Genomic DNA, 20,271 nt, shown 5'->3' on the forward strand with positions numbered 1-20,271 from the left:
AGAAGCTGTTTCAAAGTCTCTTGGACCAAGACTTGGCGCTCCAGTACCGCTTGCCATGCGGTAGCAGAGAGAACAGTCTATGACTAGGGTGGCTGGAGTCTTTGACAATTTTTTGGTGGGTCCAAATCAAAGTTAGACAAATTCTATTTCCTATTGAACGGGACAGTTGTAAATGTCAAGATTGCAGATTTTAGAGAAACAACAAATGTAGGTACATATAAGTGTCTTATATAAGCTGAAAGCTTATATTCTTGTTAATATAACTGCACTGTCCAATTTACAGTAGCTATTACTGTGAAAAAATGCCATGCTATTGTTTCAGGAGAGCTCCTAACAACAAAACACTTTTTTTCACCGCGATAGGTTTGACAAATTCACCTCTGAAGGTGAACTGTGTACTTAAATTCTGAAATCTTGTTCTGATTTATCATCCAAAAGGGTCCCAGAGATATCATGAAGTGTAGTTTTGTTAGATAAAATCCTTTTTCATATCCTATAAAGTAGAGGTCGACTGATTATGGTTTTTCAACGACAATACCGATTAATGGAGGACCAAAAAAAGCCAATACCGATTAAAATCGGCCGATTTTATTTATTTGTAATAATGACAATTACAACAATACTGAATGAACACTTATTTTAACTTAATATAATACATCAATGAAATCAATTTAGCCTCAAATAAATAATGAAACATGTTCAATTTGGTTAAACAAAGTGTTGGAGAAGAAAGTAAAAGTGCAATATGTGCCATGTAAGAAAGCTAACGTTTAAGTTCCTTGCTCAAAACATGAGAACATATGAAAGCTGGTGGTTCCTTTTAAAATGAGTCTTCAATATTCCCAGGTAAGAAGATTTAGGTTGTAGTTATTATAGGAATTCTAGGACTATTTCTCTCTAGACCATTTATATTTCATATACCTTTGACTGTTGGATGTTCTTATAGGCACTTTAGTATTGCCAGTGTAACAGTATAGCTTCCGTCCCTCTCCTCGCCCCTACTTGGACTCGAACCAGGAACACATTGACAACAGCCACCCTCGAAGCAGCGTTACCCATGCAGAGCAAGGGGAACAACTACGCCAAGTCTCAGAGCGAGTGACATTTGAAACGCTAACTAGCTAGCCATTTCACATCGGTTACACCAGCCTAATCTCAGGAGTTGATAGGCTTGAAGTCATAAACAGCGCAATAGCTCCTATGCAAACGCACAAAAGTGCTGTTTGAATGAATGCTTACGAGCCTGCTGCTGCCTACCATCGCTCAGTCAGACTGCTCTATCAAATCATAAACTTAATTATAACATAATAATACACAGAAATACGAGCCTTAGGTCATTAATATGGTAGAATCCGGAAACTATCATCTCAAAAACAAAACGTTTATTCTTTCAGTGAAATACGGAACCGTTCCGTATTTTATCTAACGGATTAACTAAATCTAAATATTGCTGTTATATTGTACAACCTTCAATGTTATGTCATAATTATGTACAATTCTGGCAAATTAGTTACGGCCTTTGTTAGGAATAAATGGACTTCACACAGTTCGCAATGAGCCAGGCGGCCCAAACTGCTGCATATACCCTGACTGCTTGCACGGAACGCAAGAGAAGTGAAACAATTTCCCTATTATGATTTTATTTATGTATTATATTAAGTTAAAATAAGTGTTCATTCAGTATTGTTGTAATTATCATTATTACAAATAAAAAATTCAAAAATTGTCAAATTAATCGGTATCGGCTTTTTTTGGTCCTCCAATAATTGGTATCGGTGTTGAAAAATCGTAATCGGTCGACCTCGATTGTGGACACCATCGGAATTACAACCAGAGTGATGGCTAGAACTGGGACCTTTCTGTTGCATTTCAAAGATGGTTGTAGAAAAGAAACTGTAGTTTTTTTCTTTGTATTTTCTTCTACCAGATCTATTGTGTTATATTCTCCTACATTCCAAGTCCAAACTTCAAAGTGTTTCCTTTCAAATGATACCAAGAATATGCATATCCTTGCTTCAGGGCCTGAGCTACAGGCAGTTAGATTTGGAAAGTCATTTTAGGCAAAAATTTGAGGAAAAAAAGGGTCTATCCCATGGCTTCTTGACTTTAACATACATTTACAAAATAGAAATCATTTGGATTTGATGTGATACATTATTAAATATCACTGAGGCTGTGTACTTTCAATGAATCATTTTCGTTAGGTACCCTCAGAGTACCAAAAGAGAGCGACAAATCGTGAAAATACAATTTCTCATTAATCTAAAATAATGAATAATAAATGAAGACCTTTGGAGAGGAGAAGCTTAGGCCTGCACTCTGTAGTAGCGTCCCTCTACACATACACTCCTAATGCATTCAGAGCCTCCGAGCGCTTGCGAGAGTAGAAAGCTCCGTAGCGGCAAATAACCTTGCAATTATGAAGATAAATGAGGAACAAGGAACTTCTTATGGAGTCATGATACACAGAGATGCAGAGCGAGAGCTGATTCCTTCTCCCCAGCCCCCAGGATGTCAGACCGTCTGCTCGTGCTGCCTGAGCACTCAGACTTGTGATAATGTGTGGGAAATACAGCCACATCCCCAGATTAATAATTCAGATCAGATATTCTGAGAATGGTGCCGGCTTTGACTAATTGACCGTTTCAAGGCAGAGCAATTGGAAGGGCTTTGCTGGGTCCCCAATCGAAATCTCATTACAAGGACACGTGGAAAAAAATCAGCAGGTAAGGATTCTGAGGCGTGGGTGGGCCCATTGTCTCACAGTGTGTGTCTACTCTGGACATCACAGAGGACGCTTTGACAGCCAGAGCGAGGGAGAACTATCTGTCACATGCATTTTATTGAATCACTTCGTGTGTGTGGGTGTGTGTGTGTGTTTGCGTCAGTCTGAAGTTGGGTTGGGTAGTGTGTGTGTGTGTGTGTGTGTGTGTGTGTGTGTGTGTGTGTGTGTGTGTGTGTGAGTGAGTGAGTGAGTGAGTGAGTGAGTGAGTGAGTGAGTGAGTGAGTGAGTGAGTGAGTGAGTGAGTGAGTGAGTGAGTGAGTGAGTGAGTGAGTGAGTGAGTGAGTGAGAGAGAGAGAGAAAATCGAGGCCATGCTGAGATGAAAGCCTCCCAGTCTACAATAAGAAGAAGCCTACAGATGAAAGGCGCGCAGCAGTCAATGGGGGAAGCAGCAGCAGAAGAGTGGACAGTCTGTCCTAGTGGACTGAGATGGAGAGAGACAGTCAGTCAGGATGCAGGCCCCCTGATACTGGCTGATGCAAACCAAGGCAGCACAGACTCCTCTTCTCAGTCTCCTCCCAGGCTGTAGGATGTGAGTGATGACCTCAATAACCTCCTCCAGATCAGACACCTTATCGTTCCTAGTCTCTGGCCTCACCACCTGTCTGTAGGCAGTCTGAAAGGCCTCACAACATCAATACTACCTCACACACAGCCCTCACCAGCTAGGACTACGTTATGCTGGTATCTCTGCTCCCTTCCTATTCTCTCTCTGTGGCTCCATAATAGGGATTGTTATAGAAAAGGAACCGTTGACCCCCTGACCCACCATTTTCAAATGTAGTTATGACTCTGATCTGCCCAAAACCCATTCTGCACTCCTGTGGTCCGTCCTGTATATTTAAGCATGAAGCAGTGGGACGTTGTCTAGGGCACTCACCAGCTCCACATCGGGGGGGATCGCCAGGCCCGGGGGTGCCACGTAGGGTTCCTCGCTCTCCTGTGGCTCTGCTTCTTCTGATGGGGAACAACCCATAAGGTCAGAGAGAGAAGAAGAGAAGAAAATAGATTAGAATTCACCCTACAGTCACTGTGAAACACCGCCACTCAACGTTTCCTCCTCTCCTTCCTCTACCCACTCTCATCCAGCCACATTACCCGAGGCACTCAAAGTTTCAGCTTTACTTAATCTTAACTTTCTGGGAGGCCGCGGTCCATGTCACAATTATTTACAACATCCAACCCCATCCCCCCCAGTGTGAAATAATAGGCAGACAAGTCAGCTGGAAATTAGATTACAATTTTATGCTTTGGTTCACTGTGGGGAGGCTGCAGATGGATGTAGGGGTAAGCACATTTAATGCCAAAAATGGCTGCCAAGGAGCCCAGCCTAGACTCCTCTTGCACCTTTTTACGGTTAATGGACGCCACTGTTTGTGCAGATTTAATCAAGCGCTCCGCCAGTCGCCCGAGGTGTGCCCCGGCGCCGGCACCACAACAGAGCCAAATGATTGGTTCATGCTGAGAACTCCATCCCTGACAAATCGACCCCCCCCCCCACACACACACACACACACACACACACACACACACACACACACAAGGGGGTTTGTACTGCTGAGTAATCCCAGGCAGCGCTGGGCCAGGTTACACGGTACTGATGACAGCACTCAGACACACAGCAATAGTACTGTACCATCTGCTGAGGAAGGGGCACCTGGGTGTTGGCTAGAGGGGGGGGGGGGGGGGGGGGTGGCACAAGTGCTGCCAGCTTTCCCTACATCTATTATTTAAGGATATAGGTACACGGTTAATTTCCGCGTTGACAATGTGTGGGCTAGCATGGTTGGGCTGTCAGGGACATTAGGTCTTGATAGTAGCAGTGGCCTGGCTGATAAATAGGCCTGGTATTTAGGCTTTTGTCAACAGACTTCAAGCTGCAGAACAGTTTGCTGTTAGCTGTGTTATGAACGCCTGTCTAATTAGAGGAGAGAGCCAGGCCCGGCGTGAAGCAGAGTGTATTAACACTCATCATTAACACTCCCTCCCCCAGTGTTAGGCTGCCAGTCAAGATGTTGGACTGACCGTCACGACTTAACATTGACTGTCAAGTCCAAAGCAAAGATACTTTAGCGCCAATGAGATAACAGACTCTCTAGCTAAGTGCCTCAGGCTTTGAGACAATGTCCACATTTTGGAATCGGTTTACCCTCAATCGGTTTACCCTCATGTGTGGATACTTGGACTGGCTAGTGCAAGCTGTCTCTGGGAAACCAAACAGGATCCAGGCCTTAGTATTCATGTGGTTAGAGTGGGCCAAAACAGGGCCTAGTGGAGGGGCTGGAGCCCAGTACTGGACCTCATAGGTGATTAACAGTCAGTACAGTTGCAAGCCAGTAAGACTATTTCACATTCAGAGCTGAATCTTGAAAAGCTTTCTTTTTTATAGCTCCAAGGCTTCAAATAGTGGTTTGCGTCTCCGGGGAGCCTGCCATGATAAAAAATGTATCATAGGGTTTTCATTGAAGCTAATGTGCGAGCCTCTCCACCAGCGTATTCATTTGTCGTGTGTGTGTGTGTGTGTGTGTGTAAAAGTTCAGAGTGTGTGTGTGTGTGTGTGTGTGTGTGTGTGTGTGTGTGTGTGTGTGTGTGTGTGTGTGTGTGTGTGTGTGTGTGTGTGTGTGTGTAAAAGTTCAGATGCTTTCTCTCTTTCTCCGCTCTCATCCTCTAAGGGCAGGTCAGAGGAGAAATGTTCAGTGGTTGAAAGTGGTGAGGAACTGTGAATATGTATGCGTGAAATGTTTAAATCCTTTTGGACTGTAATGTGATTTGATTAAAATAAATCATTGTGTGTGTGTGTTCACCAGTCTCCCTGTTGGCCTCCTCTTCCTCAGTGGGTTGAGAAGGGTCGTAGTAGTCTGCGCTGTAGCGGAAGCCCACTGAGTTATAGGTGCCTTCATCTGCCAGAGCTTCACTCAAACGCTTGTATTCTTCCTCTGTGTGGGACACACATACATATTAAAAGAGTCATGAGAATGGTACGGTACATTTATTGGAAAGCACAGTCATAGCAGGCTACTGTAAGGATTGCCTCTAGCATGAGACAAAATCAGTGGATTGACTCAAAATTATAATGCCATCCATCCTAGCTAGTTTCAAGGATGTGAACAGTGTCGTGAGCTGACATAACAGAAACTCAACCAGATGGAATTTTGTCTTGTCTTACAATACCCCACTTTTCTATTGCAATTCATCTCATAGTAAAGGACGGTGAGGAATGAAAGACAAAATCACATCTAACATTATCAATATTTTTTAGGTGTCTTGTGTTCCCACAATGGACAGATGGATAATTGCTTAAGCCCCACTACCCAAGGGCAAACAGCATGAGGGGACAAAAGTAACACAAATTACATGATGACTCATGCAATCCTGTCAGTTTGGGAATTAAACACCATATTTCCCTTAAACAGTCACGTATGTAAGATTTAATTTATCTAATCGTCAGTGCTATTTCATTATAAGTGACAAACTCCTTGTTATAAAGTTTGCAGCATTGCTAAAATAACCTTAGGCTAGTCTGTGTTTGTAGCCTTAACACCTGAACTGCTAAAGCAGCCATTTTGACTGCTCATGATTTATTTATTTTTATTACTCAGCCATTTTTTTTACTCATGACCCCTCCATCCTTATCGATGCCCAGTGGTTGCGTTTCAACTGATGTGTTTCAACTGATGGGCATTTACCACTCAATGCAATAGAAAATATACATCTTTGGACAGGAGAGGCACTTTTGCATCAGACAACGACACAAAGGGTGGTTAAAAGTTAATGAAAAAAGTGAGGGCATGTTTAACATGAGGGCATGTTTATAACAAGGCAGTACAACTGATGCTGACTAGCATCGAAAATTACAAATTAAACAGTAAACATAGTCAGTCTAAACAATAATCTATAATCAGTCATTCAACCAGACAGTGGCTGCCTGAGACCCTAGCTCTAGTCCATTTTTTCATGGACTAGAGCTGGGCGGTATACCGTATTTTATGATATACCGGTATTGATGCAGGGAACGGTTTGGGTTTTTACTCTACAGTCGTGGCCAAAAGTTTTGAGAATGACAAATATTAATTTTCACAAATTTTGCTGCCTCCGTTTGTATGATGGCAATTTGCATATACTCCAGAATGTTATGAAGAGTGATCAAATGAATTGCAATTAATTGCAAAGTCCCTCTTTGCCATGCAAATGACCTGAATCCTCAAAAAACATTTCCACTGCATTTCAGCCCTGCCACAAAAGGACCAGCTGACATCATGTCAGTGATTCTCTCGTTAACACAGGTGTGAGTGTTGAGGAGGACAAGGCTGGAGATCACTCTGTCATGCTGATTGAGTTCGAATAACAGACTGGAAGCTTCAAAAGGAGGGTGGTGCTTGGAATCATTGTTCTTCCTCTGTCAACCATGGTTACCTGCAAGGAAACACATGCTGTCATCATTGCTTTGCACAGAATGGGCTTCACAGGCAAGGATATTGCTGCCAGTAAGATTGCACCTAAATCAACCATTTATTGGATCATCAAGAACTTCAAGGAGAGCGGTTCAATTGTTGCGAAGAAGGCTTCATGGCGCCCAAGAAAGTCCAGCAAGCGCCAGGATCGTCTCCTAAAGTTGATTCAGCTGCGGGATCGGGGCACCACCAGCACAGAGCATGCTCAGGAATGGCAGCAGGCAGGTGTGAGTGCAACTGCACGCACAGTGAGGCGAAGACTTTTGGAGGATGGCCTGGTGTCAAGAAGGGCAGCAAAGAAGCCACTTCTCTCCACAAAAAACATCAGGGACAGACTTATATTCTGCAAAAGGTACAGGGATTGGACTGCTGAGGACTGGGGTAAAGTAATTTTCTCTGATGAATCCCCTTTCCGATTGTTTGGGGCATCTGGAAAAAAGCTTGTCCGGAGAAGACAAGGTGAGTGCTACCATCAGTCCTGTGTCATGCCAACTTTAAAGCATCCTGAGACCATTCATGTGTGAGGTTGCTTCTCAGCCAAGGGAGTGGGCTCACTCACATTTTTGCCCAAGAACACACCCATGAATAAAGAATGGTACCAACACATCCTCCGAGAGCAACTTCTCCCAACCATCCAGGAACAGTTTGGTGACGAACAATGCCTTTTCCAGCATGATGGGGCACCTTGCCATAAGGCAAAAGTGATAACTAAGTGGCTCGGGGAATAAAACATCAATATTTTGGGTCCATGGCCAGGAAACTCCCCAGACCTTAATCCCATTGAGAACTTGTGGTCAATCCTCAAGAGGCAGGTGGACAAACAAAATCCACAAATTCTGACAAACTCCAAGCATTGATTATGCAAGAATGGGCTGCCATCAGTCAGGATGTGGCCCAGAAGTTAATTGACAGCATGCCAGGGCGGATTGCAGAGGTCTTGAAAAAGAAGGGTCAACACTGCAAATATTGACTCTTTGCATCAACTTCATGTAATTGTCAATAAAAGCCTTTGACACTTATGAAATGCTTGTAATTATACTTCAGTATTCCATAGTAACATCTGACAAAAAATATCTGAAGACACTGAGGCAGCAGATGATGAAAATTAATATTTGTGTCATTCTCAAAACTTTTGGCCACGACTGTACCTTCTATAATGGTATTTGAATGTTTGGTTTGTCGGCGTGTGTAAAGTCCATTTTTATAGTTTACTCCACTACTTGAGACATCCCTCTCTGCTCTCCACACAGACCCAGTCCCACCCCGTTACTCAAGGAGCGCATTTGTTGTTGCTTGGCCACAAGACATGGTCAATGCAGCACATTTTTTATTTAACCTTCACTTAACTAGGCAAGTCAGTTAATAACAAATTCTTAACTGCCTTGTTCAGGGGCAGAACGACAGATTTTTACCTTTCGGTTACTGGCCCAACGCTGTAACCACCACTAGGCTACCTGCCGCCCCTGCACATGCAACAATGTTGCTGAAAACAATGTTTTTTCCAATTTGATCTTAATATAAATCCACAAGCGTTCTATAATTACAATATTAGTTTGTGTTTCTTACATCTGCAAACAGCTGGTTTGTATTTTCTTAGCAAGTGAAGCTAAATCGTGTTAGCCACTATTGCTAATCGCTAGTTAGCTGGCTAGCTACTAAGTCAGAGCAAATGTAGCTAGCTGATACAGCCTGATACCAGTACTGATGGAGGCTTAAAATCAGCATGTTGTTTGTGCAACAGTGTCTTCTAAACCAAAGAGGAATAGGCAAAGCATGAATATGTTGGCTATATGAACAAAGATTTAATGTAGCCAAAGATTATAGGGTCCCCTAGGAAACACGGAACATCACAATAACTCGTCCATGGCATTTTCATTCGTTGTCATGTCAAACAACACTGTATTCAGAGTGCCCACTATTATTTATATTCTAACTATAGAATTATAATGTCATGACTGAAAGGAACTACCATATAGTGAAAACATGCTCTGTGTGTAAAAGTGGTGAAGGATGATGATGATTTTCCTCCATTTTAAGTGAGAGGAGGAAGATAATACCGATGCTATACCAATTGATATTGTAACAAATCCAAATCCAAATCCGCATTCAACAACCCGGTCGCATTCCGCTTCGCTCCACAGGTAGTATCACATTTCACTTCATTTCATTACAGTACAACGGTTTGATTTGTTTGATCTTAGCTAGCTACATAGCCGTCTTTGTATCAAAGATAATTGTGTAGTTTAGAGCGATTTTCTAGGTTAGCTAGCCAGCTATTTTCGTCCTTTTAACGTAACGTAACGTAATCAACACTGCTAGCCAGCTAGCCACCGAATAGCAGCACTGTAGAATCTATTACATTCAACGGAACAACGGAACGACTTGATTAGTGTAGTGTTAGCTAGCTACACAGTTGTCTTTGCCGTCCTTGTATCTAAGATAACTGTGGAATCTAGAGTAATTTTCGGTTAGCTAGCCAGCTATTTTCGTCCGCCGCGCTGCCGTTCCCCTACCTAGTCAATACTGCTAGTCAACACTGCTAACACTGCTAACACTGCTAGCTAGCCAACTTCTACCGAATAGCAGCACTGTAGAAACTATTACATTACAACGGAACGATTTGATTAGTGTAGTGTTAGCTGGCTAGTGTTAGCTAGCTACATAGTTGTCTTTGCTGTCCTTGTATCTAGGACAATTGTGTAGTTAGACTAATTATCTGGCCAGTTACCGAGGTTACCTAGCCAGCTATCGAGGTTACCTAGCCAGCTACACTTTCAAACAAAGTCAACAACGCAGCCACTGCTAGCCAGCCTACTTCAGCAGTACTGTATCATTTTAATCATTTTAGTCAATAAGATTTTTGCAACGTAAGCTTAACTTTCTGAACATTCGAGACGTGTAGTCCACTTGTCATTCCAATCTCCTTTGCATTAGCGTAGCCTCTTCTGTAGCCTGTCAACTATGTGTCTGTCTATCCCTGTTCTCTCCTCTCTGCACAGACCATACAAACGCTTCACACCGCGTGGCCGCGGCCACCCTAACCTGGTGGTCCCAGCCCGCACGACCCACGTGGAGTTCCAGGTCTCCGGTAGCCTCTGGAACTGCCGATCTGCGGCCAACAAGGCAGAGTTCATCTCAGCCTATGCTTCCCTCCAGTCCCTCGACTTCTTGGCACTGACGGAAACATGGATCACCACAGATAACACTGCTACTCCTACTGCTCTCTCTTCGTCTGCCCACGTGTTCTCGCACACCCCGAGAGCTTCTGGTCAGCGGGGTGGTGGCACCGGGATCCTCATCTCTCCCAAGTGGTCATTCTCTCTTTCTCCCCTTACCCATCTGTCTATCGCCTCCTTTGAATTCCATGCTGTCACAGTTACCAGCCCTTTCAAGCTTAACATCCTTATCATTTATCGCCCTCCAGGTTCCCTCGGAGAGTTCATCAATGAGCTTGATGCCTTGATAAGCTCCTTTCCTGAGGACGGCTCACCTCACAGTTCTGGGTGACTTTAACCTCCCCACGTCTACCTTTGACTCATTCCTCTCTGCCTCCTTCTTTCCACTCCTCTCCTCTTTTGACCTCACCCTCTCACCTTCCCCCCCTACTCACAAGGCAGGCAATACGCTTGACCTCATCTTTACTAGATGCTGTTCTTCCACTAACCTCATTGCAACTCCCCTCCAAGTCTCCGACCACTACCTTGTATCCTTTTCCCTCTCGCTCTCATCCAACACTTCCCACACTGCCCCTACTCGGATGGTATCGCGCCGTCCCAACCTTCGCTCTCTCTCCCCCGCTACTCTCTCCTCTTCCATCCTATCATCTCTTCCCTCTGCTCAAACCTTCTCCAACCTATCTCCTGATTCTGCCTCCTCAACCCTCCTCTCCTCCCTTTCTGCATCCTTTGACTCTCTATGTCCCCTATCCTCCAGGCCGGCTCGGTCCTCCCCTCCCGCTCCGTGGCTCGACGACTCATTGCGAGCTCACAGAACAGGGCTCCGGGCAGCCGAGCGGAAATGGAGGAAAACTCGCCTCCCTGCGGACCTGGCATCCTTTCACTCCCTCCTCTCTACATTTTCCTCTTCTGTCTTTGCTGCTAAAGCCACTTTCTACCACTCTAAATTCCAAGCATCTGCCTCTAACCCTAGGAAGCTCTTTGCCACCTTCTCCTCCCTCCTGAATCCTCCTCCCCCTCCCCCCCCCCTCCTCCCTCTCTGCAGATGACTTCGTCAACCATTTTGAAAAGAAGGTCGACGACATCCGATCCTCGTTTGCTAAGTCAAACGACACCGCTGGTTCTGCTCACACTGCCCTACCCTGTGCTCTGACCTCTTTCTCCCCTCTCTCTCCAGATGAAATCTCGCGTCTTGTGACGGCCGGCCGCCCAACAACCTGCCCGCTTGACCCTATCCCCTCCTCTCTTCTCCAGACCATTTCCGGAGACCTTCTCCCTTACCTCACCTCGCTCATCAACTCATCCTTGACCGCTGGCTACGTCCCTTCCGTCTTCAAGAGAGCGAGAGTTGCACCCCTTCTGAAAAAACCTACACTCGATCCCTCCGATGTCAACAACTACAGACCAGTATCCCTTCTTTCTTTTCTCTCCAAAACTCTTGAACGTGCCGTCCTTGGCCAGCTCTCCTGCTATCTCTCTCAGAATGACCTTCTTGATCCAAATCAGTCAGGTTTCAAGACTAGTCATTCAACTGAGACTGCTCTTCTCTGTATCACGGAGGCGCTCCGCACTGCTAAAGCTAACTCTCTCTCCTCTGCTCTCATCCTTCTAGACCTATCGGCTGCCTTCGATACTGTGAACCATCAGATCCTCCTCTCCACCCTCTCCGAGTTGGGCATCTCCGGCGCGGCCCACGCTTGGATTGCGTCCTACCTGACAGGTCGCTCCTACCAGGTGGCGTGGCGAGAATCTGTCTCCTCACCACGCGCTCTCACCACTGGTGTCCCCCAGGGCTCTGTTCTAGGCCCTCTCCTATTCTCGCTATACACCAAGTCACTTGGCTCTGTCATAACCTCACATGGTCTCTCCTATCATTGCTATGCAGACGACACACAATTAATCTTCTCCTTTCCCCCTTCTGATGACCAGGTGGCGAATCGCATCTCTGCATGTCTGGCAGACATATCAGTGTGGATGACGGATCACCACCTCAAGCTGAACCTCGGCAAGACGGAGCTGCTCTTCCTCCCGGGGAAGGACTGCCCGTTCCATGATCTCGCCATCACGGTTGACAACTCCATTGTGTCCTCCTCCCAGAGCGCTAAGAACCTTGGCGTGATCCTGGACAACACCCTGTCGTTCTCAACTAACATCAAGGCGGTGGCCCGTTCCTGTAGGTTCATGCTCTACAACATCCGCAGAGTACGACCCTGCCTCACACAGGAAGCGGCGCAGGTCCTAATCCAGGCACTTGTCATCTCCCGTCTGGATTACTGCAACTCGCTGTTGGCTGGGCTCCCTGCCTGTGCCATTAAACCCCTACAACTCATCCAGAACGCCGCAGCCCGTCTGGTGTTCAACCTTCCCAAGTTCTCTCACGTCACCCCGCTCCTCCGCTCGCTCCACTGGCTTCCAGTTGAAGCTCGCATCCGCTACAAGACCATGGTGCTTGCCTACGGAGCTGTGAGGGGAACGGCACCTCAGTACCTTCAGGCTCTGATCAGGCCCTACACCCAAACAAGGGCACTGCGTTCATCCACCTCTGGCCTGCTCGCCTCCCTACCACTGAGGAAGTACAGTTCCCGCTCAGCCCAGTCAAAACTGTTCGCTGCTCTGGCACCCCAATGGTGGAACAAACTCCCTCACGACGCCAGGACAGCGGAGTCAATCACCACCTTCCGGAGACACCTGAAACCCCACCTCTTTAAGGAATACCTAGGATAGGATAAAGCAATCCTTCTGACCCCCCCCCCCCCCCTTAAAAGATTTAGATGCACTATTGTAAAGTGGCTGTTCCACTGGATGTCATAAGGTGAATGCACCAATTTGTAAGTCGATAAGAGCGTCTACTAAATGACTTAAATGTAAATGTAAAATAATAAATATTCTATTTCCATGATTGCAAAAGTTCAGCTAAGTGTTTTGATCTAAATTGCAAGATTTGGTTAAAAATAAGGCCTGGTATTTTGCCCATATCGTGGCAGTGTGGAAATTATCTCAAATGAGTGCAGGAAAAGCAGAAATGTATGAATATGCAGGAAATTATTTTAGGTTGAAGTTGAATTGAACAGTATAAAACAATACGAATGGAGAAAGACCCATTGAAATAATTTAGAATATATGTTTCCACCCTAGGGTCACGCACTACTCAAAGCAAATTTAGAACTTTTATTAATCAAAAACATAAAATACCATAAAAAATTAGAAAAATACCATATGATATTTTGCCCATATCGCCCAGCCCTATCATGGACCTCGCAGACCTACTTACTAGAGGGTCTGCATGCACTGAAATGACCCCCGTACTTTCGGCTACTTAGAATCTACCCTCTCACCATCTTTGACATAGCTTTACTACCATACTTTTCTTTGCCATCCAAATAGGAATCAGATCAGAATGTGGAAATTGAACCGAGGTTATTACCTAGGATAACATGGCCTTTCTGTTGCCAGTACAGAGAGAAGGGCACATTAGCATACTGTAATCAAAACAACCTTCCAGTGCCTGAAAACATTGTGTTGATGATGGAGGTGTTGCAGAATACATCACTGAAACTACAGCCTTTTGAAAGCTCATTCTGCCCGGTGAACATAAGGGGATTCATTCCATTATTCACTTTGGCACCTTATGTAGAACCTAATTGTTGCATAGTGTTTTTGTTTTCCTTTCAGTTAAAACTTCCAGTCATCTGAAACAGATGGCAAATGCAGAGGCTGAATGTCTCCACAAATGTGCGATTGAAACGCATGAGCACTTCGTGAAATAATGAATTCGCCACTGTCTTCCACAGCTTATCCAGATGAGCCGAGGCATTGCACAGCAGTTCAGACACCATAGAGTATGACGCCCCCAGCTGGGAATCTGATAGGCCTACCTTGTCTGGCTTCTTCCTCCAGCAGGTCTGTGTGCATGGCCAGGTACCGCTCCTCATCACACAGGGCCTCGATCCTGGCCTCCTCCTCGGACAGCTGGTAGTCTCTGTTCCACGAGCCCGCGTCGTACTCGGAGAGGTCATGTAAGTGACCACGCCCATCATACCTGTAGGGTGAAGAGAGGGGTTAGAGACATGGGGCAAGCCAATTGAGAGAAAAGACAACACATGGACCTACTTACCAACACAGGTAGGACCCTAAAACAAAGAGTTTTTAAAAACAAAAACGTACTACCTCAGTCACAAGTCTTTCATGAGGGAGTGTATGGTACTGGAACAGAGCAATCTCGTCACAATACAGACACAATAACCTGAACAACTCCCGACAAAGGCTCTCTAGTGCAGTTTTCTGGCAAACTTACTCAGTGAATCTCATTCCTCTCTCAACAAATTGCTACGGAGCAACAGCCCTGCATGAACACAGAAACAAACCAAAAGAAAACAACTCGCCTCTTACCTTACAAGGTTCAAGTTTCCCCCCTATAACACTCACCACTTCTCCTATATCTGTAAAAAAGGTACATCCACACAAACCCGAGCACATAAATACCTATCCGTAAGAACCCAAACGGACGATATTTTCCTGCGTTCGCTCCCCTCTTCCACCTCTCCAGAGTTCCTTCTTCGAAAGAGAGAAGTGGGCACTGGGGTTGGCATTGGGGGGTCAGGCAGGACCCCTTAGCCTTAGGCTACTAGCTGGGGAAATAAGGGCTGGTTATGTGATAGAGAGACACACACATACATTGGAAACAAGAGACAGGCCCAAGAAGATTAAGGTGGCTCAACGAGACCATGAAGGGCCAACATAATGTCCCCCCCTTCATGGTTCAAGTGGGTTTATTTCCAAATAAACAACTACTTTTACAGGTCATCATTGCCAACATGCTCTACAGCCTGCAAGAAAATGTTATTAGAAATGAACAACTGAAAGCAAAAGGGAAACAACTGAGCTGGGATACTTGGCAGGCATTAGTCAACAGTATAAGCGCCTACATTTTTACATTAATTACTGTGAACCACCTTAATTCACATATTTGACATACAGTAGTAGTTTGGGTTGAATTTGCCATGGTATTATCAACAAATTCAATTTCTTGGTGACTTGTTGGTAAGGTTTGAAGATCTCATTTGAATTCAGTTTAGTGAAAGGCATTTAGAGATCTTAGGTTTTTTACATCCAAATTGTGTTGGAAGAAACTGAAATGAATACAATACTTAACTGAATATTCTCATGTTGAAGCTACCAGAGCAAATACAAATACACCAAGACGCATAAGCCTCCCTTAAAAAGGGCAATGGGCAGTTAAGTAATACAAAGTTGAATACAATATAACTTGTAGACGATCTATAGTCCAAAGCCCTGTAAACAAGTACATTGATGTATCCGTAAATTAGAGGCAAGTTTATAAGGGGCAATTTTAGACAACTTTCAGTCTCATGTAGAGCTTGTTCACTGTTGAAATATGACCCAAATAGTGGAGGAAGCCTCTGCTACCTTTTGTTAATAGCTAATGCATCTTCGGTTTCATGAGGCCAAAACTGACATTTTTAAGGAAGCTAGATAAAATGGTTCGCACACACTTGTACTTTCATGTGACAGTTATATTTGGAAAACTACGCCTTCAGCAAAACAATAATCCGATCGGTCCCTTCGAAAGACAGATCTGATTAGGAAAGTTGGTTAGGATAACAATTCCGTCTAGGTTTGTTCAACCGACCTATCAATCAGGATGTTCTTGTCCCCCATCCATGGTATGAGCTGTTTGCCCTGCTCGTGGAAGTGAGCCCTCTCGTCGTCGCGGAACAGCTTGCAGGCATAGCCGAACACCAAAAGCTCGGCATATTTTTTGCTGTCGCTCTCATTCTTCTTCACCGTCTTGTTGTTGTGGTCCCTCTTGCCCCCGCCGCGCCGATACATTCCAAATTAGCACGTGAAAACACGTAAAAGAAAGCTAGTGCGCTAACTAACGTTAGATAGGTTATATCACTATCGTTTAATTATTGTCGTACTACAAAGTCTTTCTTTCTTGTTTAAAAAAAGAGGTGCGAAATGCCACAATAAACATACTCACAAAAAACATATCTGACATGTGCAGCCATGTTGGAAAAGTTAGTAAATATGATTTATAGTTCACATGTGCAGATTCGTCAATTCAACTTCAAGATGGAAAACACCACACGTAAATGAAACCTCTCATTCCCCGATATTCTGATGAGAAAAAACGGAATTAATTATTTATTGATGTTGATAATAAATAACACATAATCTGTCATTTTATTAGCTACTACGCTCTCTTTTTGTATGTTGAATGCTCTACCATGTGATTGTGAAATAACTTTCGACAGAGACATGTATACTTCAAAACCCCTCGTCCAGCCTGAGTTTTCTCCTCTGTTAATCTTGTGAAGTTATTTTAGAGCCAGCAGCTAAGTAATTACGTGTTTTATTTCATTGATAAGGCCAATATATTTACAGTGAAAGATGTAATATGTTATTTTTCGAATGAAAACATAGCTACTGAGTTAATTGTTTGCTCTTGATACTATCTGGTAAATTATTCTTACACAAACACAAATAGCCTATTTGACATCTGTGCCTAAAATGCAATATTTATTAAAATATCTAGAATTAGTCAACGACAAGATGAACAATATATTCTTACAAAATTATAAAAATTTTAAACAAATGTAACCCCTTATCCTTTTTATCAAAAGGAATGTAAAATGTTTCTGACATCTTCAAGTACTCATGTGTAGTGAATCTTATTTATTTATTTAGTTTTATTTAATTTATTTAATGTTTACATATTGAAAAAATATATGTATTGATATTCTCTGTTTTTGTATTGTCAATTACATTTGAATAATAATACAAAATATAAATATATATATTGTAATGAAACAGCAGGGAGCAGGTCTCGAACCCTCGACCTTCAAGCCCGAGGTCCGGCGCGCTATCGACTGCACCGCAAATGCATGCTCGAGCAACAGAGTCGATTTCCGCGCTTATAAACCCAGGGTCGTTACACTATTCCCTCCTTTCACCTAGCGTTGAAAGGAGGGAATAGTGTAACGACTCTAGTCTTACAGGAATGCGCTCACCGCCAAACGACACGCACTGTCGTGGATGCAAGTTCCGATCACTTCTGACACCAATGTAATGAAATAGGCAGGGCGCAGGTCTCGAACCTTCGACCTTCTAGCCCGAAGTCCGGCACGCTATCGACTGTGCCGCAAAAGCATGCTCCTGCGGCATAGTCGATATCCGCGCTTATAAACCCAGGGTCGTTACAATATATTTTTGTATTATTATTATTCAAATGTAATTATATACACTACCGGTCAAACGTTTTAGAACGCCTACTCATTCAAGGGTTTTTCTTTATTTTTACTATTTTCTACATTGTAGAATAATTGTGACGACTTCAAAATGATGAAATAACACATATGGAATCATGTAGAAACCAAAAAAGTGTTAAACAAATCAAAATATATTTTATATTTGAAATTGTTCAAATAGCCACCCTTTGTAAATAGCCCATCCAACTACCTCATCCCCATATTGTTATTATTTGTATTTTTTCTCCTTTGCACCCAAATATCACTACTTGCACATTAATCTTCTGCACATCTATCACTCCAGTGTTTAATTGCTAAATTGTATTTACTCGCCACTACGGCCTATTTATTGCCGTAGTGGCGGCCTATTTATTGGACTAAACACCTCCCTCTGCAACTGGATCCTGGACTACGGCCTATTTATTGGACTAAACACCTCCCTCTGCAACTGGATCCTGGACTTCCTGACGGGCCACCTCCAGGTGGTAAGGATAGGTAACAACACATCTGCCGCAATGATCCTCAACAAGGGGGCCCTTCAGGGGTGCATGCTCAGTCCCCTCCTGTACTCCCTGTTCATCCATGACTGCATGGCCAGTCACGACTCCAACACCATCATTATGTTTGCTGACAACACAACAGTGGTAGGCCTGATCACCGACAACGATGACGCAGCCTATAGGGAGAAGGTCAGAGACCTGGCAGTGTGGTGGCAGGATAATAGCCTCTCCCTCAACGTGATCAAGACAAAGGAGATGATTGTAGACTACAGGAAAAAGAGGACCGAGCACTCCCCCATTCTCATCTACGGGGCTGTAGTGGAGCAGGTTGAGATCTTCAAGTTCCTTGGTGTCCACATCACCAACAAACTATCATGGTCCAAACACACCAAGACAGTAGTGAAGAGGGCATGACAAAGCCTATTCCCCCTCAGGAGACGGAAAAGATTTGGCATGGGTCCTCAGATCCTCAAAAAGTTCTACAGATGCACCATCGAGAGCATCCTGACTGGTTGCATCACTGCCTGGTATGGAAACTGCTCGGCCTCTGACCGCAAGGCACTAAAGAGGGTAGTGTGTACGGGTCAGTACATCACTGGGTCCAAGCTTCCTGCCATCCAGGACGTCTAAACCTCTATACCCCCCCCCCCCCCCCCCCCACACGCACACACTCTGTTACGCTGCTGCTACTCTCTGTTTATTTTCTATGCATAGTCGCTTTAACTCTACTGTTATTTTACTGCTGCTCTTTAATTATTTGTTGGTTAAGGGCTTGTAAGTAAGTATTTCACTGTAAATCAAATCAAATTATATTTTATTGATCACATACACATGGTTAGCAGATGTTATTGCGAGTGTAGCGAAATGGTTGTGCTTCTAGTTCTGACAGTGCAGCAATATCTAACAAGTAATGTAACAATTCCACAACTACCTAATACACACAAATCTAAGTAAAGGAATGGAATAAGAATATATACAGTTGATGTCGGGAGGATACATACACCTTAGCCAAATACATTTAAACTCAGATTTTCACAATTCCTGACATTTAATCCTAGTAGAAATCCCTGTCTAGGTCAGTTTATTTTAAGAATGTGAAATGTCAGAATAATAGTAGCGAGAATTATTTATTTCAGCTTGTATTTCTTTCATCACATTCCCAGTGGGTCAGAAGTTTACATACACTCAATTAGTATTTGGTAGCATTGCCTTTAAATTGTTTAACTTGGGTCAAATGTTTTGGGTAGCCTTCCACAAGCTTCCCTCAATAAGTTGGGTGAATTTTGGCCCATTCCTCCTGACAGAGCTGGTGTCACTGAGTCAGGTTTGTAGGCCTCCTTGCTCGCACACGCTTTTTCAGTATTGCCCACAAATCTTCGATAGGATTGAAGACAGGGCTTTGTGATGGCCACTCCAATACCTTGACTTTGTTGTCCTTAAGCCATTTTGCCACAACTTTGTAAGTGTGCTTGGGGTCATTGTCCATTTGGAAGAACCATTTGAGACCAAGCTTCAATTTCCTGACTGATGTCTTGAGATGTTGCTTCAATATATCCACATAATTTTCCTTTCTCATGATGCCATCTGTTTTGTGAAGTGCACCAGTCCCTCCTGCAGCAAAGCATCTCCACAACATGATGCTACCACCCCCGTGCTTCACGGTTGGGATGGTGTTCTTCAGCTTGCAAGCGTCCCCCTTTTTCCTCCAAACGTAATGATGATCATTATGGCCAAACAGTTCTATTTTTGTTTCATCAGACCAGAGGACATTTCTCCAAAAAGTACGATCTTTGTCCCCATGTGCAGTTGCAAACTGTAGTCTGGCTTTCTTATGGCGGTTTTGCTGACCGGCCTTTCAGGTTATGTCGATATAGGACTCGTTTTACTGTGGATATAGATACTTTTGTACCTGTTTCCTCCAGCATCTTCACAAGGTCCTTTGCTGTTGTTCTGGGATTGATTTTCACTTTTTACACCAAAGTACGTTCATCTCTAGGAGACAGAACGTGTCTCCTTACAGAGCGGTATGACGGCTGCATGGTCACATGCTGTTTGTACTTGCATACTATTGTTTGTACAGATGAACGTGG

At 44.0% G+C, this 20,271-nt stretch overlaps 1 protein-coding gene across 2 annotated transcripts in view; it reads right to left on the minus strand.

Annotated features, from left to right (window-relative positions):
- Positions 1-16,440, minus strand: part of LOC120021218 (splicing factor, suppressor of white-apricot homolog) — a 140,380-nt gene extending 123,940 nt beyond the window's left edge. The window contains exons 1-4 of one of the 2 annotated variants that reach the window (XM_038964882.1): positions 16,061-16,440; positions 14,286-14,449; positions 5,588-5,719; positions 3,664-3,737 (exon numbers count right to left, since the gene is read on the minus strand). In XM_038964882.1, coding sequence (XP_038820810.1) covers positions 3,664-3,737; positions 5,588-5,719; positions 14,286-14,449; positions 16,061-16,260 — 570 coding nt within the window. In that variant the 5' untranslated portion in view covers positions 16,261-16,440. Of the gene's footprint in view, positions 1-3,663; positions 3,741-5,587; positions 5,720-14,285; positions 14,450-16,060 lie in introns of both variants that reach the window. The other variant, XM_038964881.1, reaches the window with a different exon arrangement.
- Between the last annotated feature and the right edge of the window lie 3,831 nt (positions 16,441-20,271).

The sequence above is a fragment of the Salvelinus namaycush genome, chromosome 26 (genome assembly GCF_016432855.1).
Source record: "Salvelinus namaycush isolate Seneca chromosome 26, SaNama_1.0, whole genome shotgun sequence".
NCBI lineage: Eukaryota > Metazoa > Chordata > Actinopteri > Salmoniformes > Salmonidae > Salvelinus > Salvelinus namaycush.